The sequence below is a fragment of the Dendrobates tinctorius genome, unplaced genomic scaffold (assembly GCF_039654945.1).
Source record: "Dendrobates tinctorius isolate UK_male_01 unplaced genomic scaffold, ASM3965494v1 ptg000114l, whole genome shotgun sequence".
NCBI lineage: Eukaryota > Metazoa > Chordata > Amphibia > Anura > Dendrobatidae > Dendrobates > Dendrobates tinctorius.
In genome coordinates, this window is record NW_027361782.1 from 24,088,331 (window position 1) to 24,113,920 (window position 25,590).

At 47.2% G+C, this 25,590-nt stretch overlaps 1 protein-coding gene across 4 annotated transcripts in view; it reads right to left on the bottom strand.

Moving 5' to 3' along the window:
• The window catches only part of LOC141101075 (connector enhancer of kinase suppressor of ras 2-like), a 527,280-nt gene that overhangs the window by 140,897 nt on the left and 360,793 nt on the right, over positions 1-25,590 (bottom strand). For all 4 annotated transcript variants that reach the window (XM_073589902.1, XM_073589901.1, XM_073589904.1 and 1 more), the window contains one exon: positions 13,591-13,632. In XM_073589902.1, coding sequence (XP_073446003.1) covers positions 13,591-13,632 — 42 coding nt within the window. The remainder of the gene's footprint in view (positions 1-13,590; positions 13,633-25,590) is intronic.

Sequence of the window (25,590 nt, forward strand, 5' to 3'; positions counted from 1 at the left end):
CTAAACTTCATGTAATGGCCACAAATAATGATATTAACGCCACAACGCTGTGAAGTCTATGGTTAACCAAGTGATACAAAGCTGCATTAAGTGCTCCGGAGCAGGACAGCCTCAGGTAATAAATGGAAGTGATTAGACCAACAGGATTTATAAAAGAGTTATTCAGAAGTGATGGGTTCTTCAAGTGGATTCTGCTCCTTCCACTGTATAACTTTTTTATGATTCGTCTTCTTAAAGGGATATTTCTACTGTATGTAACAAGCAATGTATCCACAGCCAGAACAGTGTCCGCCTCACTGCGAGGGTCTGGAGACCCCCATTTTCCGCACAGGTTCAGGCTCAGAGATGTGACCCACATCTATAAGACGTTTATGTCCTAGGTGGGATTATCCCTTTAAATACTCTGTGCTGCTGTTGCTGGTACTTCTCCCTCATTTTACATTCAGCAGTTAGGATCAATTGTTGTGACATATAAATGTGTTTCCTAATTCTCTTAACCTCCTGGCTCTTACTGAAACCTGGATCCAGCAGTCAGACACTACCGCTGCTGCTGCTCTTTCATACGGGGGGCTTCACTTCTCTCATACCCCAAGATCAGACAATAGAGCTGGTGGAGGCGTTGGTCTGCTCCTATCACCAAAATGTACCTTTCAGGTTATCCCTCAAGTACCCTCACTTGTCTTCCCTTCTTTTGAGGTCCATGCCGTCAGACTCTACACCCCCTTCTCCATGCGAGTGGCGGTGGTGTATCGTCCTCCCGGCCCCTCCCATCAGTTCCTGGATCGTTTTGCCACTTGGCTTCCACATTTTCTCTCCTGTGACATCCTTACCCTCATCATGGGAGATTTCAACATCCCCATTGCTCTTCCCCTCTCACCATCTGCTACTCACCTTTTATCTCTAACCTCCTCATTTGGCCTTTCGCAGCTTACTAATTCTCCAACGCATGAAGACGGAAACTCCCTCGACTTGGTCTTCTCTCGGCTTTGTGCAGTGGATGATTTTGCAAACTCCCCTCTCCCGCTCTCTGATCACAACCTTCTTTCATTCTCTATCAAGAACTGCCAGGCTGCTCAGGTCGCCCCCACTGTCCAGACTTATAGAAACATACAGGCCATTAACACCCAGAAACTTATGAAGAACTTGCAGTCTTCATTGGCCCCTATCTCCTCCCTCTCATGTCCTGATTCTGCATTGAAGCATTACAATGAAACACTTCAAACTGCCCTGGATGAATTTGCACCCCCTATAAATAGAACACCACAACGCAGACGGCGACAACCCTGGCACACGGTGCAAACACGTTTCCTGCAGCGGTGCTCCAGGTGCGCCGAACGTCTGTGGAGAAAATCCAATCTACACGAAGATTTCATCCATTATAAGTTCATGCTTAGAACATACAACACTGCCCTTCACCTCTCCAAACAAACCTATTTCAACACCCTCATCACCTCACTGTCCAATAACCCGAAACGTCTCTTTGACACTTTTCATTCTCTACTCAATCCAAGAGTACAGGCCCCAACCACGGAGCTCCGAGCTGACGATCTGGCCAATTACTTCAAAGAAAAAATTGACCAGATCCGACAGGAAATTATCTCCCAATCACCTCATACCATGCACTGTCCTCCCTCCTCCACTGTATCTAACTCACTCTCTGATTTTGAACCAGTCACAGAAGAAGAAGTAAGCAGGCTCCTTGCATCTTCTCGCCCAACTACTTGCACCAGTGACCCATTTCCGTCACAGCTCCTCCAGTCCCTTTCCCCTGCTGTCACCCCTCACCTAACTAAAATATTTAACCTCTCTCTCTCTTCTGGTATTTTTCCCTCCTCATTTAAGCATGCCATCATACATCCACTACTTAAAAAACATCCCTCGACCAAAACTGTGCCGCTAACTATAGACCGGTCTCTAATCTTCCCTTCATCTCTAAACTCCTGGAACGCCTGGTCCACTCCCGTCTTATCCGCTATCTCTCAGAAAACTCTCTTCTCGACCCTCTCCAATCCGGTTTCCGCTCTTTACACTCCACTGAAACTGCCCTCACTAAAGTCTCTAATGATCTGCTAACAGCTAAATCAAATGGTCAGTACTCCATGCTAATTCTCTTGGATCTCTCTGCAGCATTCGACACTGTGGATCATCAGCTCCTCCTCACTATGCTCCGTTCCATTGGCCTCAAGGATACCGTTCTCTCCTGGTTCTCCTCCTATCTCTCCGACCGCTCCTTTACTGTATCTTTTGCCAGTTCCTCCTCCTCTCATCTTCCCCTTACTGTTGGGGTCCCCCAAGGATCGGTTCTAGGCCCCCTCCTCTTCTCCTTGTACACTGCCCCTATTGATCAAACAATCAGTAGATTTGGTTTCCAGTACCATCTCTACGCTGATGACACCCAATTATACGCTTCTTCTCCTGACATCACGACAGCCTTTCTAGAAAACACCGGCGATTGTCTAAACGCTGTGTCTAATATCATGTCCTCACTATATCTGAAACTGAACCTGTCAAAGACTGAACTCCTGGTGTTTCCTCCCTCTACTAATGTACCTATACCCGACATTGCCATTTCTGTGTGTGGTTCCACTATTACTCCCCAGCAACAGGCCCGCTGTCTTGGGGTCATACTTGATTCCGAGCTTTCCTTTTCCCCCCACATTCGATCACTGGCTCGCTCTTGTCATCTGCACCTCAAAAACATTTCTAGAATTCGACCTTTTCTTACCTTTGACTCTGCAAAAACTCTTACTGTTTCTCTTATTCATTCTCGTCTCGACTATTGTAACTCTCTTCTAATCGGTCTCCCTCTTACCAAACTCTCCCCTCTCCAATCTGTCTTGAATGCTGCAGCCAGGAACATATTCCTCACCAATCGTTACACCGATGCCTCTACCTTGTGCCAGTCATTACACTGGCTACCCATCCACTCCAGAATTCAGTATAAACTTATTACCCTCACTCACAAAGCCCTCCATGGCTCAGCACCACCCTACATCTCCTCCCTTGTTTCAGTATACCACCCTACCCGCGCCCTCCGTTCTGCTGATGACCTGAGGTTAGCATCCTCAATAGTCAGAACCTCCCACTCCCGTCTCCAAGACTTTACACGTGCCGCGCCAATTCTTTGGAATGCACTTCCCAGGTCAATACGATTAGTCCCCAATCCCCAAAATTTTAAGCGTGTCCTGAAAACGCATTTATTCAGACTGGCCTATCGCCTCAACACATTAACCTAATCTATCCCTGTGTGGCACAGCCAAAAGTTTTACCATAACCAGGTTCCCCGCATCATGTTCCCACATGCTTTATGCATCCATTAGCCCTCTGTGTCCGTACTGTCACACACCTAACATTATGGCTGGTCCATACAATCAGGGCAACTGTTACCACCCACCTTTCGTGTCTACCTCTTTCCTCATAGACTGTAAGCTTGTGAGCAGGGCCCTCTTTCCTCTTGGTATTTGTTATAATCTATGTGATTATTGTTATGCTGTAATGTATATTGTCTGTACAAATCCCCTCTGAAATGTAAAGTGCTGCGGAATATGTCGGCGCTATAAAAATAAAATTTATTATTATTATTATATTTCCTGAAACGTCTGAGCACAATCAGCAGCAAGACGGGAAATCACTGCAGGAGAAGAAGAGCAGCCGATCCACCTAGACAGAGCGCTGCTCTGGAGTGACAGAAAGTAAAGCATTAAGAGACTGCAGCTGCTGTAAGGTGGGGGAGGGTCTGAGTGATCACAAAAGTCAATGAACTGCCTGTGAGGAGTGTAGGAGCCCCTCAGAGGACTGAGAACAGTCAGCAAGAGGGCAGAGGACTGAGAACAGTCAGTAAGAGGGCAGAGGACAGTCAGAGGGACGAGAACAAGAACAGTCAGCAAGAGGGCAGGAGACTGAGAACAGTCAGCAAGAGGGCAGAGGACAGTCAGAGGGAAGAGAAGAAGAACAGTCAGCAAGAGGGCAGGAGACTGAGAACAGTCAGCAAGAGGGCAGAAGACTGAGAATAGTCAGCAAGAGGGCAGAGGACTGAGAACAGTCAGTAAGAGGGCAGAGGACAGTCAGAGGGATGAGAACAAGAACAGTCGGCAAGAGGGCAGAGGACAGTCAGAGGGAAGAGAAGAAGAACAGTCAGCAAGAGGGCAGGAGACTGAGAACAGTCAGCAAGAGGGCAGAAGACTGAGAATAGTCAGCAAGAGGGCAGAGGACAGTCAGAGGGAAGAGAACAAGAACACTCAGTAAGAGGGCAGAAGACTGAAAACAATCAGCAAGAGTGCAGAAGACTGAAAACAATCAGCAAGAGGGCAGAAGACTGAAAACAATCAGCAAGAGTGCAGAAGACTGAAAACAATCAGCAAGAGGGCAGAAGACTGAAAACAATCAGCAAGAGGGCAGAAGACTGAAAACAATCAGCAAGAGGGCAGAAGACTGAAAACAGTCAGCAAGATGGCAGAACTGATAACATGTCTACAGGAAACGAAACCAAATATTCCCTTGCACACAGAGCATTGCCCGGCTATGCGGTGATAGGGTAAAATATGTTGCAAAAACAATGTTCGATTCCGATTGTATTCGGAACCGAATCCGAACAAATTCGGTCATCCCTACCGAGGAGCTCTTTCCCTGAGTCAAAATGTCTGTTTAGTACCTAGAATGGAAAGACTCTATGGGTCTGACCAATGTCAACCTCCTAATGTCAACTTCACATCTACTTACAGCTCCATGTGCAGAGTAATAAAACAATCCCTCAGCAAACACTGGCACATTGCATTACATAATCCTCAATTGAAGGCTGCTATTCTTCTTTTTTCAGGAATTATATTCATCTCCTTCCCTAAAAATAGTTTGGCCCAAGTTGTCAATGATTAATAAGCACCAAGCCAGAACCATAAGACTGGACACCGGCCCTTTAATGATGGCTCCCTACAGCCCAACTAGGATGTTAACAAAGAAAGTGGTAACAGACCAAATAATTCCTAAAACCACGAAAGTTTAGCAGTCGGCGGCGCTGTTTGTTCCACCATGTTGCTTTGGGTTTTGGTTTATTCCTGACCACCTCATAACCAGTGATCTGTAATTACGGCTGCCCTCTCCTGAAGAATGCGGCGCAGGAAATAACTTTTATTAAAAGTATAAATAAGACGCGGTAGAGTTTTAGTGTCGGTGGAGCCGCCGGTCGTCTGATGCGTCTCAGTTTTGGCCTCTCAGTGGGACAATAATATCTGAGGGGAGATTGCGGTCGTTTCGGAGAAGATGCCGTGGCTGAAGTGACTTACTGAGCCTCTCCTCAGTTTAGTGTAGTTACCGCAAACATTCAAAGATTTGTTGACCCAGAGGAAAAAAAAATGAAAAGACGCAAAAATGAAAGAACAAAAGTGCAAAAAGTAACAAAATATCCATCCATTCCTTTACCCTGGAAATTCCAATGTGGGAAATGTGGCAACATTGTTGCTTCTCAGGGTACCTTCTGCCTCTCTCCATATAGAAGATGCCCAAAGAATATCCGTTGTTCTAATTTTTTTAATAATTTCAATATATCAATAGTTCACATGAAAATAAGAAACATAATATACCTTATTAGAGAAATCTGATTCTTTTTCCTACAGGACTGATCATTCGCTCGCAATTCACGGTTGAAATCTGTATTCAATGAAGACCAATATTCCCATTGCTGGTATGGAATATGCCAGTTGGTGCTTATAAAGTTCAATGGGGAAGGCAGACACAGATATTCTGCTGCAGATTTTCCTTGAAACTTTTCTATAGAACTTAATGAATACCAACTGCCATGTTCTATCTTAGCAATGGGAAAGTCTTTATTCACTGAAGCCACATTTTACCAACTTTGCACATCTAGAGGTGACATTTTGCCCATTCTTCTTTGCACACTTGCTCTCGCTGAGTGAGATTGGATGGTTTTCACGTCTTATGACAGAATCTCAATAGGGTTTTGGTCTGGACTGTGACTGGGCCATTTACACACACATGAATATGCTCTATACTCTAAATGATCTAAACCATCCATTATGGCTCTGTCAGGATGTTTAGAGTTGTCCTGCTGGAAGGTGAGCCTACACCTCAAGCAGAGGCATAGCTAGGGTTTTGGTTCAGGGGGGGGGAGAAACTTCTGAGTGGGCCCCTAACCAGAGAACCTCAGCAGATGACTGCGCTGTTGCCCAAAATAATCTATATAATCTCTCTCTCTCTCTATATATATACATATATATATATATATATATATATATATGCACTGCTCAAAAAAAATAAAGGGAACACTTAAACAACAGAATATAACTCCAAGTGGATCAAACTTCTGTGAAATCAAACTGTCCACTTAGGCTTGTTTCACACTAGCGCTTTTGAACGCAGCGACGGCCTGCGCACGGCCGCCGCTAAGCCCCGCTCCCTGCCGCGCCTCCACCGGTAGCTCCGCCTACCGGCGCATGACGCTGCATGCGTCCTGCGTCCCCTATCTTTGTCACTGGGGGCGCAGGCCGTGCGCAGTATGCGTTTGGTGGCGCATGCGCCTTTTTGACGGTGCGCCGAGCGCAACCAAACTGCATCAGGTTGCGTTTGGCGCAGGTCTGCGCACTGTCAAAAGGACGCATGCGCCGCCAAACGCATACTGCGCACGGCCTGCGCCACCAGTGATAAAGATAGGGGACGCAGGACGCATGCAGCGTCATGCGCCGGTAGGCGGAGCTACCGGTGGAGGCGCGGCAGGGGCGGGGCTTAGCGGCGGCTGTGTGCAGGCCGTCGCTGCGCTCAACAGCGCTAGTGTGAAACTAGCCTTAGGACGCAACACTGATTGACAAGCAATTTCACATGTTGCTGTGCAAATGGAATAGGCAACAGATGAAAATTATTGGCAATTATCAAGACACCCTCAATAAAGGAGTGGTTCTGCAGGTGGAGACCACAGACCACATCTCAGTACCAATGCTTTCTGGCTGATGTTTTGGTCACTTTTGAATGTTGGTTGTGCTTTCACACTCGTGGTAGCATTAGACGGACTCTACAACCCACACAAGTGGCTCAGGTAGTGCCGCTCATCCAGGATGGCACATCAACGTGAGCTGTGGCAAGAAGGTTTACTGTGTCTGTCAGCGTAGTGTCCAGAGGCTTGAGGCGCTCCCAGGAGACAGCCCAGTACACCAGGAGACATGGAGGAGGCCGTAGGAAGGCAACATTCCAGCAGCAGGACAGCTACCTGTGCCTTTGTGCAAGGAGGAACAGGAGGAGCACTGCCAGAACCCTGCCAAATGACCTCCATCAGGCCACAAATGTGCATAAGTCGGCACAAATGGTTAGAAACTGACTCCATGAGGATGGTCTGAGTGCCCGACGTCCACAGATGGGGGTTGTACTCACAGCCCAACACCGTGCGGACCGCCAAAGAAATGCCACCCCACACCATTACTGACCCACTGCCAAACTGGTCATGCTGAGGGATGTTGCAGGCAGCAGATCGCTCTCCACGGCTTCTCCAGACTCTGTCACGTCTGTCACATGTGCTCAGTGTGAACCTGCTTTCATCTGTGAAGAGCGCAGGGTGCCATGGCAAATTTGCCAATCCAGTTGTTCCATGGCAAATGCCAAGCGTCCTGCACTGTCTTGGGCTGTGAGCACAACCCCCATTTGTGGACGTTGGGCACTCAGACCATCCTCATGGAGTCGGTTTCTAACCATTTGTGCAGACACATGCACATTTATGACCTGCTGGAGGTCGTTTTGCAGGACTCTGGCAGTGCTCCTCCTGTACTTCCTTGCACAAAAGTTGAGGTAGCGGTCCTGCTGCTGGGTTGTTGTCCTCCTATGGCCCCCTCCACATCTCCTGGTGTACTGTCCTGTCTCCTGGTAGCGCCTCAAGCCTCTGGACACTATGCTGACAGACACAGCAAACCGTCTTGCCACAGCTCACATTAATGTGCCATCCTGGATGAGCTGCACTACCTGAGCCACTTGTGTGGGTTGTAGAGCCTGTCTCATGCTACCATGATTGTGAAAGCACAACCAACATTCAAAAGTGACTAAAACATCAGCCGGAAAGCATTGCTACTGAGATGTGGTCTGTCGTCCCCACCTGCAGAAACACTCCTTTATTGAGGGTGTCTTGATAATTGCCAATAATTTCCATCTGTTGTCTATTCCATTTGCACAACAGCATGTGAAATTGATTGTCTATCAGTGTTGCTTCCTAAGTGGAGAGTTTGATTTCACAGAAGTTTGATGTACTTGGAGTTATATTCTGTTGTTTAAGTGTTCCCTTTATTTTTTTGAGCAGTGTATATTCCATTATTGCAGCATCAGTGCGGCCCCCCCAGTGCACACAGCGGGTGCACGATGATGTCACTTCATCTCATCCCTGCCGTGTGCCGGTCTGACTGCAGCGCAGCTCCTGACATGAGAGCAGAGCCACCACCGAAATCAACGTGGGAGCGAGGAGGAGAGGTGAGTATAGTTTTTTTAAATTTATATAGTGAGTCCTGGTTGCATGATTATGATAACCCGTATGGGGGGGTGGCAGCATGATATACCCTGTATGATGGGGGGCAGCATGATACCCCATATGAGGGGGGTAGTATGATACCCCGTATGCTGGGGGCAGCATGATACCCCATATGATGGGGGGCAGCATGATACCCCGCATGAGGGGGGCAGCATGATACCCCGTATAAGGGGGGCAGCATGACACCCCATATAAGGGAGAACAGCATGATACCCCATGAGGGGGGCTGCATTATATTCTGAAGGGGCTACATTATATTCTTTGGGGGGGTGTATTATACCATATGAAGGGGGCTACTGTTATGAATGAGTCACCGGAGGAGGAAAAAACAAAAATACAAGCTAAGTCTAGAAAACCAGAGAGGTTGGTAGCTAGCGGATTGCAGACCCCTGATCCTATTCACAACAACTAACCGTAGCCGTGGGGTGTTCCTACGGTGGTCCTAGACACCTCGTTCACAGCCAGAGAACTAAATAAACCTAAAGAAAGAAAGGGGAAATCTAAACTGCCCCAGAGCAGACCCCAAAGCAATAGACAGCCCCCAACAAGTATTGACGGTGAAAACAGATGAAAACACAAACACAGACAAAAAGACAGGCTGAGCAAGCGATGGGGCCCTCACTAACTAGATAGGACAGGAAAGAAATGCAACTGTCTGCAATCACGCTAAAACCCTGCCAAAAATAATGTCCAATACGTCTGATAGAAAAGGCCCTGAAGTCACTAGACTTCAAAATCACTATATCAGCACTCAGGTATATTCTGAAAACAGAGCAAAGAGATCAACTGATCAGAGACAAAAAATGGAGTTCAGCCAGTCCCAACCAGGGCTGGCTGAACACAAACACTAAGTAAACCAGACATAATCTCATGGAACAATAGCAGAGCAAAAACTTAGCTTTAGTAGACAGGACTAAACTGGAGGCCAGAGCTCAGAGCAGAGAGGATCACCAGCAACCCAGCAGGGCGTCGGCGGCCTTATATCCACTCAGAGACTCCGGATGTCCAAATGACAGGTTTTTCCCATCCAAATGATTTCACTATCTCCTTTCACCAGCAGAGGGAGTTCATCGGACATCAAAGGTGAAGGAGAAAATGAGCTCATAACAGGCTACATTATAGAGAAAGAAAGAACAGAGAGAGAGAGAGAAAAACACAGAGAAAGAAAGAACAGAGAGAGATAAAGAGAGATAAAGAAAGAACAGAGCGAAATAAAGAACAGAGAGAGAGAAAGAAAGAACAGAGAGAGAGAAAGAAACAGAGAAAGAAAGATTCTATAAAGATACTATAGTAGCCCGGCTCCCATTATAGTGCCCACCTGAGCCTCCCGATGCAGGACATATCATGATCCGCTCACATAGCCGACATCCCCGAGTCCAAGGTCATCCCGCTGTCTGCGCTGTTGGAAGAGACACAGTGATGGATCTGAAGCATTCCCTGAAGTGTCTCCATGGTTCCGTCACAATCTCCTCCCGAAATTACCTAATTTCCAGTCAGCTTCCAGCACGTCACTTCCGGTAGAACGTCACGTGCGAATTTTAAAGTGCTCCTTGGGGCTCTGCTGTGTACTCCTGTATCTGCGGGAAAAGCTCCTGACCGGGGCAGACTCTCTCAAAATCGAGACGGTTGGGAGGTGTGAATGCTCCCCACCATACAACTTGTACACGCATAGCTCCGCACACCTCATACACACACGGTTCCGCTTTCTACACACCGCCTCGTACACACATGATTCCGCTCCGTACACCTCGCACACACACGGCTCCACTCACTACACACATGAGTTCATTCCATAAACCTTTTACACATGCGGTTCTGCTCCGTACACCTTGTACATACGCAGCCACACTCTGTACACCTTGTACACACATGGCTCCACTCCGTAAACCTTGTACACATACGGCTTTGCTCCACGCACATCGCACACATGCGGTTCCGCTCTGTACACCTCGTACACACGCGGCTCCACTCCGTAAACCTCCTACACACGTGGCTACGCTCCGTACACATGTGGCTCCGCTCCGTACACCTCATACACATGCGGCTCCATTCCGTACACCTCGACCACACTCGACTCCACCTCGTACACATGCGGCTCTGCTCCGCACACCTCGTACACACGCGACTCTGCTCCGTACACCTCGTACACACATGGCTCCGTAGACCTCAAACACAGACCTCGAACACACACAGCTCTGCTCTGTACACCTTGACCACACCCAGTTCTGCTACATGCACCCTGTAAACCCCTCCTGACCCCACACATAAACTTCCCCTCATCCAGCACCATGACATCCAGCACAGCAGAGTCCTGCATACACAGAGGGTCCTGATCATGTGACCCCTGACTCCTCCCCTCCTGTGACCTCATCACTGGTCATGTGGCAGAGAAGAGAACATAGCGCAGCAGAGCAGGGAGATGATCGATTCTCCTTGCTCTGCCACAGATACAGTTACAGCAGCGTAGCCCAGGTGGGCCCCCTCAGAGCGCGGGTCCCGGGGCCACCGCCCCCTCTGCCTCCCCGGTAGCTACGCTACTGACCTCAAGCTCATGTCTTCTGCAGCCTCTAACAGTTTTTCCTCCAGGATTGCCCTATGTTTAGCTCCATACATCTTCCCATCACCTCTGACCAGTTTCCCTGCCCCTGCTGAAGAAAAGCCTCCCCTCAGCATGATGCTGCCACCACCACCATGTGTGACTGTGAGGATAGGGTTTTCAGTGTGATCAAAGTTTATACATGTGTGTGAAAGGCCCATTCATAGACCAAACCCAAAGACCCAGAGAATCTGTGACAAGACGTTGACATTTCTGATCTGTCACTGAGCGAGAGCGAGTGTGCAAAGAGGAAGGGGCAAAATGTCCCCTCTAGATGTGCAAAGCTAGAGAGACAGACCCTCAAAAGACTGCAGCAGTAATTTCAGTGAAAGGTGGTCGTACAAAGTACTGACAAGGGGACTGAATATAAATGCACCTCACAATTTGCAGATTTATATGTTTAAAACATTTAAAAAAACGCTGTATCATTTCCTTTACCCTTCACAATTAGTTGCTACTTTGTGTTGTTATGTCACATAAACGTCCAATAAAATACATTAAAGATTATGGGTGCAATGTGAAAAAATGTGGAAAATATCACGGGGTATGAAGACTTTGTCAAGGCACTGTAAATCTCTCTAGTTTTAGAGAGCAGGAGTTTACCGTCCCTTTTAGAGGCGGCTGTGTGTGGGCGACGGTGGGGCTGTCACATATCTCTGTATTTAGAATTGATCCTCCCGGCACTAAGTAATGACAGGAAACATTTCCATCGCCTCGCGTGAAGTGTTAACCTGCGGTAATAACACGCCGCGCTGATATTGGGGGTAAAGAGTGGGGCGGCAGGTGGGCCCTGAAGTGCGCTCTCCGGAGAGGTGAGCGGCTGCCTCCATGCAGCAGCAGTGAATGACACAGCTTGAGCGGAGAATTTTCCATTTAAGCGAGCGATGTTTGTTTACATTCACGGTCGGCGCACAATGAGTGAGCGGGACGTGTTTATGAAAATACGCCGCTTGACAGGCGACACGGAAAATAACACCTACTTAGAAATCGTGGCTCACGTTCTTTGTTAACTTAAGTGTCATAAAACGGCTTCAGGAGTATTAGAGCGAAGTGGAGTGGAGGATGGGGGTTATCGGCCTCGATGTGGGCAGCATCCAGGGCACCACGTAGCGCACAAATCATGCATCTACAGCTAAAGTCCCTTAATCCAGAATTAAAGGGACCTGACAGATTGATTCTTTCTGCTCAGACAGGAGTAGTAGTGATAAAATAACACCATTACTTAAGTTCTCCAACTGTTAATAGTCTTTATGATTCAATTTGGGATCCTTTTCAAGATCTCTGTTCGCTGTCAGTGAATTGAAGCATCATTTAGAGCAGACCTGGGCAAAGTGCAGCCAGCGGGCCACATCCGGCCCTCTGGCTGTCTCAGTACGGGCCGCGGACCGAGATAGCCGTGGGGCTGAAAACCTGAGGTCTGCCGGCCGCACCGTGCCCGCCCGCTCGCTGTCTCCCGCTTCTCCCCTTGTATTTAGTATTTGGTCTATAGAGTTGTTTCAGGACTTGTTTTTCTGCTATGAGCTGTAGTTTTCATCACTGTCATTTTGGGACCCGTACAACCTTTTGTTTTCTTTTTATTACATTTTTTTTGGAGGCGAACTATCCATAAAACAACAATTGTACCATTTCATTTTTTTTTTCTTTCTGTTTCTCCGTTAATACTTTGTTGGTTCGGACCCACAATCCCAGGTGATTTTATTTGCTTACAAATAAAAGGAGATAAATGATTATATCGTTGTGTCTATAAAAAATATTTTCCATTTGCTTTACTTCCTTTTATTTTTTATCTGGGGACTTGAACCTGATAATATATAATACACTGCAACACTGTATTATTTCTAGGTGTTACAAAGTAACCGCTCTCCCAGCAACACAAGGTGTTACAAAATAACCAATCTCTTATGGAGCCCAGCTGCAGGCATATAAACATGGCAGACACGGGGGCATTCGGGAGCACCCCCGGACTGCCATAACAGTCTTGTGGGGGTGGTCATTAGAGGTCAGAATGGACACATTCCCCCCATTTCCAGTCTCTTAAATACTGCGGCCATGATTATACCTCATGGCATCTATGAGGCAACAAAGCTGGGATGGCAGCAGTAAGACATAACACATCTGTGAAGTGTGGAGCAGGCTCATCTCCTGAGCCTGCTCACATCTAGAGTACATGTACAGAGGATATTGCCAGCTTATGCCTGGGAATGTTAGGCCCCAGCTCTCGCCAGGATCCTTCAGGTGCTGGCGCTGGCCCTGGGACTCACATTTTTGCTATATTCTCTACATGTGCCATCAATTACTATGTTTGAAATATCCCAATAATCGATCATATAAATAGAATCTCCCAGCACTAAGCACGGGAGTGACCTGCATAGACCTTGACCCCACCCCTGCAGATGACATCAGACATTTTGTAGCTTCGTGTGATTAAACATCAGGACAGACAATGAACGACAGCGTCAGATCTGAACAGGACGCCACTTACCACATGGAGGATTTTATTTTCTGTTTCATAGACAGTGCAATCCTGGGAAAAGACAAAAAAAAAAGGATCAGAACTGATGTGTATATTCCTGATTTCCTGCATTTTCCCCAGATATTGATATTCTGAGAATATTCAGTATGTACAATGTCACTTGGAGATAAGACCAGCGTGACACCTAATTAGCAAAATTAATTATCATTGACCTTCTGCAATGCTATTAACTTCCAAGTATTATTTCTGCTATCAACACAGACGACCATCCTACAACCGTCCCTCTCCCATACAAAGATGCCCGCCGATTCATTCATCTTTTCTCCGAAGATCCCTTTGATGCTTTGGATTTTTATTGTCAGATCTTGGAGGAATCTGAGGAGCCACAAGTCCAGATTTAGTTGCGCAATCAAAAAATTGACATGATAGAGAATAAGCCCCACGGCTATATCAAAGTTAATGAGACTATTGTGAACTGCGACCCCGGCCGATCCCATCGGCTGCACAGACTGTGTGAAGCTGCGGTATTCATACTTTTCCTCACTGGGATCGCTGATCCAGTGATCAATGGGACCCTCAGGGATCAGATAAATGTCCACAGTGGGAGAGAACGTCAGCACAATGGTTGAATAAGTATTGGATTTAGTTTAGAATTTGTAGCAGAATGTTCTGCCCCAAAAACTAGAATGTTTGCAGGAAAAATGCTGCAGAAATATACACATATTTGACACATTTTTTATGCATTTTTACGTGCGTTTTGATGCATTTTTTACTTTTCATTTGAATGGGTGAAAAATGCTAAAAGAACTGTTACATGAGTCTTGGCATGCTTTCCACCAGTCTTTCACACTGCTTTTGGGTGACCTTTTGCCACTCCTGGTACAAAAATGTAAACTGATAGTGAGTCTTATGGGACGCCAAGATCCCGGGGCTCCCACCTATTTCCAGGGACCTTGTGTAACTCACAGATCAGAAAACTTAGAAACTCAGACAAGATACTTTACGCATGTCATTGAGTTTGATGGCGTCACCCCGCAGTAAGCACGGAGGTGCAGATGTGTCTCTAGGTGTTCTGGCGCCTCTGGGAGGTGTCACTGGACGATCCTTTAATATGGGGTCTCGGGGGGTTCGGGTGCTTTACCCCCTGCCGTGGCCTCAGATTTATTTTCTTCCACTATAACCTAAGATGGAGTTGCCCTTTAATTCTGCAGCCGCAGCCGGGCAGAACACGGCTTCACTGCTCGCCCAATTCTGTCTGAAGATGGAACGCTCCGTCCATTTGTAATGAGATGAACGATGAAATGAATTCTACAAAGGATGATCTTAAATCACAGCAATTTCAGAACATTCCGGAGCATCCGTGAATTACAGGGTGAGAAGTGAGGGTCTGAGACACGGGGAGGCTGGAGCGCTAACTTTACTCGCATGTTCTCTGATACATTACAAGACCCCCGCCTGCCCCCTGCATTAATAAAGCTGCTGTCATCCAATGTAGCAGAGGAGACACTGGGGTCCCAGTCATCAGGGCCTGGCGATCACTACCTCTGAACCCCCTTATAGCCACAGTCACCCCTGAAAAAGGGCTTCTCTGCTGGTCACAGGAGCCTGCACATGGGATGAGACTGCATGCAGGAAGAGACTGCACACAGAATGAGCCTGCACATGGGATGAGACTGCATGCAGGAAGAGACTGCACACAGAATGAGCCTGCACATGGGATGAGATTGCATGCAGGAAGAGACTGCACACAGAATGAGCCTGCACATGGGATGAGACTGCATGCAAGAAAAGACTGCATGTAGGAAGCGACTGCACATGAGATGAGACTGCACACAGAATGAGCCTGCATATGAGATTAGACTACATATGGGATGAGACTGCATATGGGATGAGACTGCATGTAAGAAGAGATTGCACATGGGATTAGACTGCACATGAGATAAAAAAATGGCACAGCGAATATAAAAAATGTAGAGTAGGACTGCCCCATATGAGAATGCCTTGGCGTGGCGGGGTGACTCAAATAATTGATCAATTTTTTGCTAAATGTCTCATTTTGAAATACAGTTGCACATGAGATAAGACTGCCCACAGAATGAGCCTGCACATGAGATTAGAGTGCATATGGGATGAGACTGCACATGCAAGAAGAGACTGCACACAGAATGAGTATGCACATGGGATTAGACTGCACATGGGATTAGACTGCACACAGAATGAGTATGCACATGGGAGTAGACTGCACATGGGATTAGACTGCACACAGAATGAGTATGCACATGGGAGTAGACTGCACATGGGATTAGACTGCACACAGAATTTGCACTGTTGTTTCTTCCTTATTCTTTAGGGCAATTTAATATTAACCCCAGAATACAATAATAAGAGCAGATTCACTTCTATATAAAGCCTCCAGTACAGGATTCTGTGAACTGGTGACACAAGTCCATGTGATATTTATACCGCGGTGAATGAAGCGCAAATCTATAATTATCCTGGCTTCCCTATAATGTAGCAGTGGGAAATGTCAGCTTGATGACAGCCTAATAAACTGCATTAAGAGAAAGGAAGAGGTCAGAAAACTACATAGAAAGAGGGAGTGAGGAGGAAGGATGGAGAAAGAAATAGAGGGAAAATGGAGAAGGAGAAAGAGATAGAGAAAAGAGGAGTGAGAAAGAGATTAGAGGAGAAAAGAGAGTGGATGAAATAAAAAGAGACAAATGAGGGAGAAACAAAGACAAAGAAGTAGAAAGTAAGGGGAGAAAGATAAAAAATAGGAGAATATGAAAGAGAAAAATATAAAGAGAGAAAAGAAACAAAGAAGTAGAAAGGACAGAGATAGAGAGAGGGGAATAAAGAGGTCAGAAAACACCGCAGAGAGAAAAAAAGGAAAGAAAAAGAAATGAAAAGGGAGGGAGAAAGAAGTTAGGAAATACAGAACAGAGTGTGAAAAAGAGAGAAAAAATAGTGACGGCATGAAAAAAGTAGAAAAACCAAAAGAGAAAGATAAGATCAAAGGCAGAATAATAAAGAGAAGGAAAGAAAAGAAAGAAAGAATAAACGGCACAGTGCAACTAAGAGGGGGACTAAACAGAGAGCAAAAGAAACAAAGATGATCCCAAAGCCAGAAGAGAAAACTGATATTATGTATCTAGTAACACATGAACAAAAGTTTGTTGTGGACAGGAGGAAGAAACGTAGGAGAACTGTATGACCAAAATACAGATATTTATTAATATCTTCCTATCATATTCCGCAGCTTTACAAACATCATCATCGCTGTCCCCATTGGGGCTGGCAATCTAATGTCCCTATTAGTCCTTGTGGGAGAAAACCCAAGAACTTGCAGGAATCCCACGCAAACAGAGGGGGAACATACAAACTCCTTGCAAATGTCGTATTTGGTTGGTTTTATACCCAGGCACCCAGTGTTGTAAATATTGCCACTGAGGCACCGTGCTGCCCTATATATAATACAGTTCTAAACACTGAGCTACCGTGATGCTCTATATATAGTAATCTGATAACCACTGAGCCACTGTGCTGCCTATATATAGTAAATTGCTAACCAGTGAGCCACCATATTGCCCTATATATAGTACAGTGCTAACCACTGTGCCACCTTTCCCTGTATACAGTATAGTGATAACCACTGAGGCATTGTGCTACCCTATATATAGCATAGTGCTAACCACTGAGCCACCATGCTTCCCTATATATATAGTACAGTGCTAACTACAGAGCTACAGTGCAGCCCTATATACAGTAGAGTGCTAACCACTGAGCCACCATGTTTCCTTATAGATTCCACAGTGCTAACCACTGAGCCACCGTGTGCCCTATATATAGTACAGTGCTACTCACTGAGCCACCGTGCTGATCTATATATAGTACAGTGCTAACCACTAAGTCACCATGTTTCTCTATATAGTACAATGCTAACCACTGAGCCACTGTGCTGCCCTATATATAGCACAGTGCTAATCACTGAGTTATTGTGTGCCCTATATATAATACAGTGCTAACCACTGAGCCATTGTGCTGCGCTATATATAGTACAGTGCTAACCACAGAGCTACCATGTTTCCCTATGTAGTACAATGCTAACCACTTAGCCATCGTGCTGCCCTATATATAACATTGTGTTGACCACTGAGCCACTGTGCTGCCCATACTCTTGACATTTATCAAAACCACTGACATTGCCCCATATCTATCTTTTTTTAGTTATCCAAGAAATTACAAAGTAAAGCAGCATTAGTCCAAAATAAAATGTGTGGGTGCGAGGCTTCCGATCCCCTGACCACCGGACCCTGAACACAAGAACATTCACTTGTCAGTTATATTTGCGATCTTCACGTTTGTGGTCTTCTGTGAGTCTCTGTCTCCATCATCACTGTCTTTTTCTGACTAGTCCCATTTGCTCCATGTCCTGGAGTCTTGCATGGTTGGAATACAAGACACAGACTGTGCTCTCCAAGGTCCTGAAATCTCCTCACTGCAAAGTGAATCTTGTATTACAGTCATATTTATTTATTATACTTATACTCCAACAATCATAGTCCACAGATATTATCAGCACTGTTCCAGTTGGGGCTCACAATCTACATTCCCTATCAGTCTTTGGAATGTGGGAGGAAAGCGGAGGAAATACACAGAGGGACATACAATCTACTTGCAGATGTTGTCCTTGGTGGGATTTGAACCAACAACTTCAGCTGTGAAAAACAACAGTGCTAACCACTGAGCCACCGTGCTGCTGTATAGCGACATAAGTACCCCGCCCCAATGCAAATTGTTATATTTTAACATAGACAGACATATCAATCAATATCTGATCTTCACATTTTTGAAAAAGTAAATTGTGTGTTTTGTAAATAATTGTAAAGTTCGTCTGCTCTGGTTTTTAGGAGGAACCTTTATAAACTGTGCGAGTATTGATACAGTATGTTCACAAATGGTGAAAATTAGACACAACCAGGTGTTTGAGGGGGGGGGTGTTACTTAATTTTTGTGTGAATAAAATACAATATTTACTTTTTAGTGCATTGTGGGGACATAGAGACGATTTCAGGACCTTGGAGAGCACAAATTGGGTGTATTCTATCAAAACCATAAAAGACCCTAGGACATGGTGCAGCCACCAGTCTTCAGCTCTTCTATAGGTTACTGAGGGTTTACGGCATTCAGGTAACACTAAGGGTTACTAGGATCAACATCAGACTCTGAATATAACCCCATGTATTATACATCTACAGGGCTGTGCAAAAAAAACTTCATATGTAGAAGTGATAATAGATTAATTATCAATTAACAAAAAGCAAAGTGATGAACAAAAAAGAATGAAAATCCCGTCAGTGTCTGGTGACCGCTCACCGCCTCCATCATCAGTATCTGGTGACCACTCACCGCCTCCATCATCAGTATCTGGTGACTGTCCATCTCCATCATCAGTATCTGGTGACTGCCCAATGCCTCCATCAATAGTATCTGGTGACTGCCCTTCACTTCCATCATCAGTATCTGGTGACTGCCCAATGCCTCCATCAATAGTATCTGCTGGATGCCCTTCACTTCCATCATCAGTATCTGGTGACTGCCCGACGCCTCCATCATCAGTATCTGGTGACTGCCCGACGCCTCCATCATCAGTGTCTGGTGACTGCCCATTGCCTCCATCATCAGTACCTGGTGACCACCCATCGCCTCCATCATCAGTATCTGGTGACCACTCGTCACTTTCATCATCAGTATCTGGTGACCGCCCATCGCCTCCATCATCAGTATCTGGTGACCGCCCGTCGCCTCCATCATCAGTATCTGGTGACTGCCCGACACTTCCATCATCAGTATCTGGTGACCGCCTGTCGCCTCCATCATCAGTATTTGGTGACCGCCCACTGCCTCCATCATCAGTATCTGGTGACCGCTCGTCGCCTCCATCATCAGTATCTGGTGACCGACTGTCTCCTCCATCATCAATATCTGGTGACTGCCCGACGCCTCCATCATCAGTATCTGGTGACCGCCCTTCACCTCCATCATCAGTATCTGGTGACTGCCCGTCGCCTCCATCATCAGTACCTGGTGACCTCCTGTTGCCTCCATCATCAGTTATCTTATTACCGTCCATCGCCTCCTTCATTATTAATATCTGTTAATACCGTCACTTCCATCATCACCAGACAAGATACTGGTGATGGAGGCATCGGGTGGTCACCAGATACTGGTGATGGAGGCATCGGGTGGTCACCAGATACTGATGATGAAGGTGCTGGGTGGTCACCAGATACTGATGAAGGTGCTGGGTGGTCACCAGATACTGATGATGAAGGTGCTGGGTGGTCACCAGATACTGATGATGAAGGTGCTGGGTGGTCACCAGATACTGATGATGAAGGTGCTGGGCGGTCACCAGATACTGATGATGAAGGTGCTGGGCGGTCACCAGATACTGATGATGAAGGTGCTGGGCGGTCATCAGATACTGAAGATGAAGGTGCTGGGCGGTCACCAGATACTGATGATGAAGGTGCTGGGCGGTCACCAGATACTGATGATGAAGGTGCTGGGCGGTCACCAGATACTGATGATGAAGGTGCTGGGCGGTCACCAGATACTGATGATGAAGGTGCTGGGTGGTCATCAGATACTGAAGATGAAGGTGCTGGGCGGTCACCAGATACTGATGATGAAGGTGCTGGGCGGTCACCAGATACTGATGAAGGTGCTGGGTGGTCATCAGATACTGAAGATGAAGGTGCTGGGCGGTCACCAGATACTGATGATGTAGATGATGGGCGGTCACCAGATACTGATGATGAAGGTGCTGGGTGGTCACCAGATACTGATGATGAAGGTGCTGGGTGGTCACCAGATACTGATGATGAAGGTGCTGGGTGGTCACCAGATACTGATGATGAAGGTGCTGGGTGGTCACCAGATACTGATCATGAAGGTGCTGGGTGGTCACCAGATACTGATGATGGAGGTGCAAGGTGGTCACCAGACTCTGATGATGAAGGTGCTGGGTGGTCACCAGATACTGATGATGAAGGTGCTGGGTGGTCACCAGATACTGATTGGATTTACATTCTCTTTTGTTCATCATTTCGCTTTTTTTCTAATTGTTAGAAATAATCTATTATCACTTCCATGTATGAAGCTTCTTTTCGCCATTTTGTCCACACCTGCCTAACACTTTTGCACAGTGCTGTCTATCGGCCCCTGTACATTTCCCCATAAATCCCATTTATCAGTCTCGGTATATGGTGGTGTTTGCTGGTGAATCATCTCTCTTCGTCACGCTCGCTGTATGGGATGTCACAATGTATTCGCTGCGTCATCTGCACTGGGATCAGATTGGTTTTGACTCGTGTGTTCAGAACGGACGTCTTTAATCTTCCTAATTTATCTGTCAGATTAATTTCATTCAGGATCATTGGGATGACGGCAGGAGACCTGCAGCGTGGATGGAGCGGAGAGTGGACCTGTCACTGAGAACCTGCTGACTGATCGCTTTAATGTCCTACTGACTTTTGATACAGAGTCCCTGAGCCCTGATTCACCGAAAACCCAATCCTGGAACATCGGGAAGTGTGACTTTACAAATTAGGAAGAGAAGGGGGAATGAGAAAGCGGTAGATAAAAATTGATAAGGGATTGTCGTCTGCGCAAAATGTCCAGATTCACTAACAGCTAAAAATTGCTCCTCATCATTGCGCAACAAATCTGAAAAGTGAAGCTTCACTGTCGTCATTGCAGTTGGAGAATGAAAACGAAAAACAATTGTCCCTGATGAGATTTTCCTGGAGTAAAAGTCACAGGTGAGGAGGTTAAACATTCGCATTTTACAAGTCTCCAAAGTCCCATAAGAGACGAGCCCGAGGCATCGATCAGCGCTGACCCATGAGCGTCCCAGAGGGGTCAGCCCCTGAGGTTCGGAAGGACACGGAATCTATGTGGATACAATGTAACATTTCAGGGACCTGAGCAAACAAAGGAAATACAATGTTTTCTTCCATAAAGAGTGGATGTTCTGATACAAGCATTTCACATTACACCTTCACCCTCCCCTAACAAAACCCGAAAGCTGCATTAAATGTTCACATTTGTTTAAAAAAACTTTACATTAAATCAATAGTATAAGTGAATAGAAGAAACTTTATATTACATATTATCAAAGAAAAAGTCACAAAGTCACCATTCAAAGTAAAAGAACTGCTAAAATCCGCCCTTCGCAAAAGATGATGGACTGCGGGATCAGATCACAGCTGCTCATTGAAATAATTGGAAAGTGACGGATGAGGGTTGGATAAGTGAAAGAAAAAGGCAAAGTCACAGATAGATCATGCTGCTGCATTTAGGAAACGTTTGTGTAGTTGTAATAAAAGTTAAATATTTAGCATTGCTTTATAACCACCTCCATGCAGCTCCAGATTTCTGGAAAGTGTTATATCTCACCACAGTGCTGGATTCACAGCTGTACTGCTCAGTAAAGTACAATCTCCTCCATTCTGCTGCTAAATCAGATGCACAGAGTCAGGAGAGGAAAAATCCCTCTTGTCTGTGTGTGCTGTGTGTAGGAGATGTCATAGCAGCTGTTTCTTCCATTTAGATAACAGGCAACTGGAGATTATAAGCAGATCGTGCACAGGAATAAAATGCAGGAAACAAGTCATATAATGCAGAAAATAGAGTTATTCCTCATGTTCACACAGGAAAGCTTATTCTGAACAGTCACCTGAAACAACAGGTAGGTTTAACTATGCCACTGCACTGGGCTGACAGATACTACAGTCTGGAGACCTTGGGGCTAGTCAATGTTGGAATTAACGTCATATTATATCCACGACTACTGTGGAGTATTCCCATAGCTCATCTGTATACTGGTCATACCTCTTCTGCCCCATACAACTGTAACGCTAGGGGTACCTAAGATAGAGAGTGGACCCTCTGGATCGCGGATCCGGAGCCCCAGGGTCGAGCACACCAGGTGAAGACCGACCCCTATACAGGGATCGTTTGGGGCAGGACCACAGAGGACGGAGGCGCGACAGCCGGAACCAAGAGGGACGGCTCCACGGACAGAAGGAGAGGGAAGGCAATGGTACGTGGGAGGACCTAGACGGGCAGAAGGAGGAGGACGGCACCGAGATGGGAGACAGTGCACAGGCAGGCTGGGAGGGAAGGACGCAGGAGAAGGGGAGCGACAGGGAGTGTCAGGCGGAACGCGGAAAGCTACAGTAGAACTGTAGAGGCCAGAGAGTGCAGGGAAACTACACGATCGTCAGGCGTCCTCCTAACTGCGAGGACGCCTGAAGTACAGCAGCCCCCGGATGCTCGTCACCAAAACCCGCCCTTCGGCGCCGCCCATCGCAGGGGAGACCAGGCCCGCCCCTCAGCGCCGCCCATCGCAGGGGAGACCAGGCCCGCCCCTCAGCGCCGCCCATCATGGGAGAGAGAGGAAAGACGGCGGCGAGCGCGAACCAGGGGGCGGGGAGGAGCCGAGGAGAAGAGGAACTGACGGCGGGCACGTGACCGAGCGGGAGCGCGCAGGTGAGAGGATGCCGCAGCGGCCGCCGCAGCGAAAGGGGCATCGGCGGGCATAACCGCCGATGTCACAGTACCTCCCCCCTTACGGCGTCCCTTAGCGAGATTGGCCAAAAACTTTTTTAGAATGCGAGGGGCGTTGATATTCTCCCGGGGCTCCCAGGACCTCTCCTCGGGACCAAAACCCACCCAATCGATAAGAAAAAGGGTCTTACCCCGGGCTTTTTTCATAGCCAAGATGTCCTTGACCTCGAAGACGTTATCAGAGATGGCTGGAGGAGGAACGATGGAAACCGGTTGGAACCGGTTCAGGACTACGGGTTTCAGGAGCGAGACATGGAAGGCGTTGGGCACCCGGAGCGAAGCAGGCAACTTTAGTTTGTAAGCCACGGCATTAATAGGTCCAATCACCTCAAACGGTCCAATGTACCGAGGACTCAGCTTGTAAGAGGGAACTCTCAGACGGATATGTCGAGTTGAAAGCCAGACTTTGTCACCAGGATGGTACGGGGGTACGTCCTTCCGTCTCTTGTCTGCATGCTTCTTGATTCGGTCGTTGGCACTTTTGAGCGCATCCCGGGTCTCTCTCCAAATCTGCGAGAATTTTTTAGCAAGAGAATCAGCTGCGGGTACCTCGGTAGAGGTAGAAAAAGGCAATGGAATATTTGGGTTCTGACCGGTTACCACAAAAAAAGGAGACCTGGTGGTAGATTCACTGGGATGATTATTGTGTGAGAATTCAGCCCAAGGTAAGAGCGCAACCCAGTCGTCTTGATGAGCGTTGGTAAAGTGACGTAGGAAGGTGGTTAACCCCTGATTAATTCGTTCCACTTGCCCGTTGGTCTGAGGATGATATGCGGAGGAAAAGTCGAGAGATGTACCCATAAGCCGGCAAAGTGCCCTCCAGAAGCGGGAGGTGAACTGGACCCCCCGATCCGACAGAATCCGCTGAGGAAGACCATGCAGCCTGAAGACCTGGTGGATGAAGATCTCAGCCAACTTTGGGGCGGACGGTAGTCCCGATAAGGGAATAAAATGGGCCATCTTAGAAAAGCGATCAGCCACGACTAAGATGGTGGTACATCCGGCCGAGCGGGGCAAATCGGTCACAAAGTCCATGGCGATCTGTTGCCAGGGGGCTTCAGGAACTGGTAACGGATGAAGAAGACCGGCGGGCAAGGTCCTAGCCACCTTGTTCTGGGCACAGATTGTGCAAGAGGCCACGTAGTCCATCACATCCTGGCGAAGCGTAGGCCACCAATAATACCGGGAAAGCAGGAAGAGGGTCTTCTTGGTCCCCACGTGTCCAGCAATTTTGGAGGAATGTCCCCAGCACAACACCTCTATACGTTTGCCTGGAGGGACGAAGGTCTTACCGGGCGGAGGAGTAGCAAAATTCACAGGAGCCACGGTGATCATCCTGGAAGGCTCGATGATACAGGATGGGATTTCGTCCCTCTCTGAAGACTGCAACGACCTGGAAAGGGCATCGGCCTTGATGTTCCTATTACCCGGTCGAAAGTGAAGTTGGAAGTCAAAGCGGGAAAAAAACAAGGCCCACCTGGCTTGTCGGGCATTGAGCCTTTGGGCGGATTGCAGATAGGCCAGGTTTTTGTGGTCTGTGAGGATGGTAAAGGGATGTACAGCTCCCTCGAGTAAATACCGCCATTCAGTTAAGGCCATCTTAATGGCCAGTAATTCACGGTCTCCAATGGAGTAGTTGCACTCCGCCGGTGAAAAGATTTTAGAGAAAAAACCGCATGGAACCAGCCGTCCGGACGAAGCCTGCTGGGACAAGACCGCCCCAGCTCCAGTGGAGGAGGCATCCACTTCCAGGACAAAGGGTCTGCTGGCCACAGGCCGATGCAAAATGGGTGCTGAGGCAAAAGAACGTTTCAGAGTCTGGAAAGCTTCCTCCGCTTCAGGGGACCAGCTGTTGGTCTTCGTTCCTTTACGGGTCAGGTTCGTGATGGGTTTGGTAACCGTGGAAAAGTGAGGCACAAACTGGCGGTAATAGTTTGCGAACCCAAGAAACCGCTGGATGGCCTTAATCCCCACAGGACGAGGCCACTTGAGAACCGCATCGAGTTTTTCGGGATCCATGCTTAGACCGGAGTCGGAAACGACATACCCCAAGAAGGGTAGTGACGACTGCTCAAAAAGGCATTTCTCGATCTTGGCGTAGAGTTGGTTCTCTCGGAGACGATGCAAGACCAAGCGTACACTCCTGCGATGAGAAGGCAGATCGGGGGAGAAAACGAGGATGTCGTCCAGGTAGATGACAACACAAGAATAGAGTAGATCCCGGAATACCTCATTGATAAATTCTTGGAACACAGCGGGGGCATTGCAAAGGCCAAATGGCATGACTAGATATTCATAATGCCCGTCACGAGTATTGAAGGCCGTTTTCCACTCGTCCCCAGCACGGATTCGGACCAAATTGTAGGCTCCCCG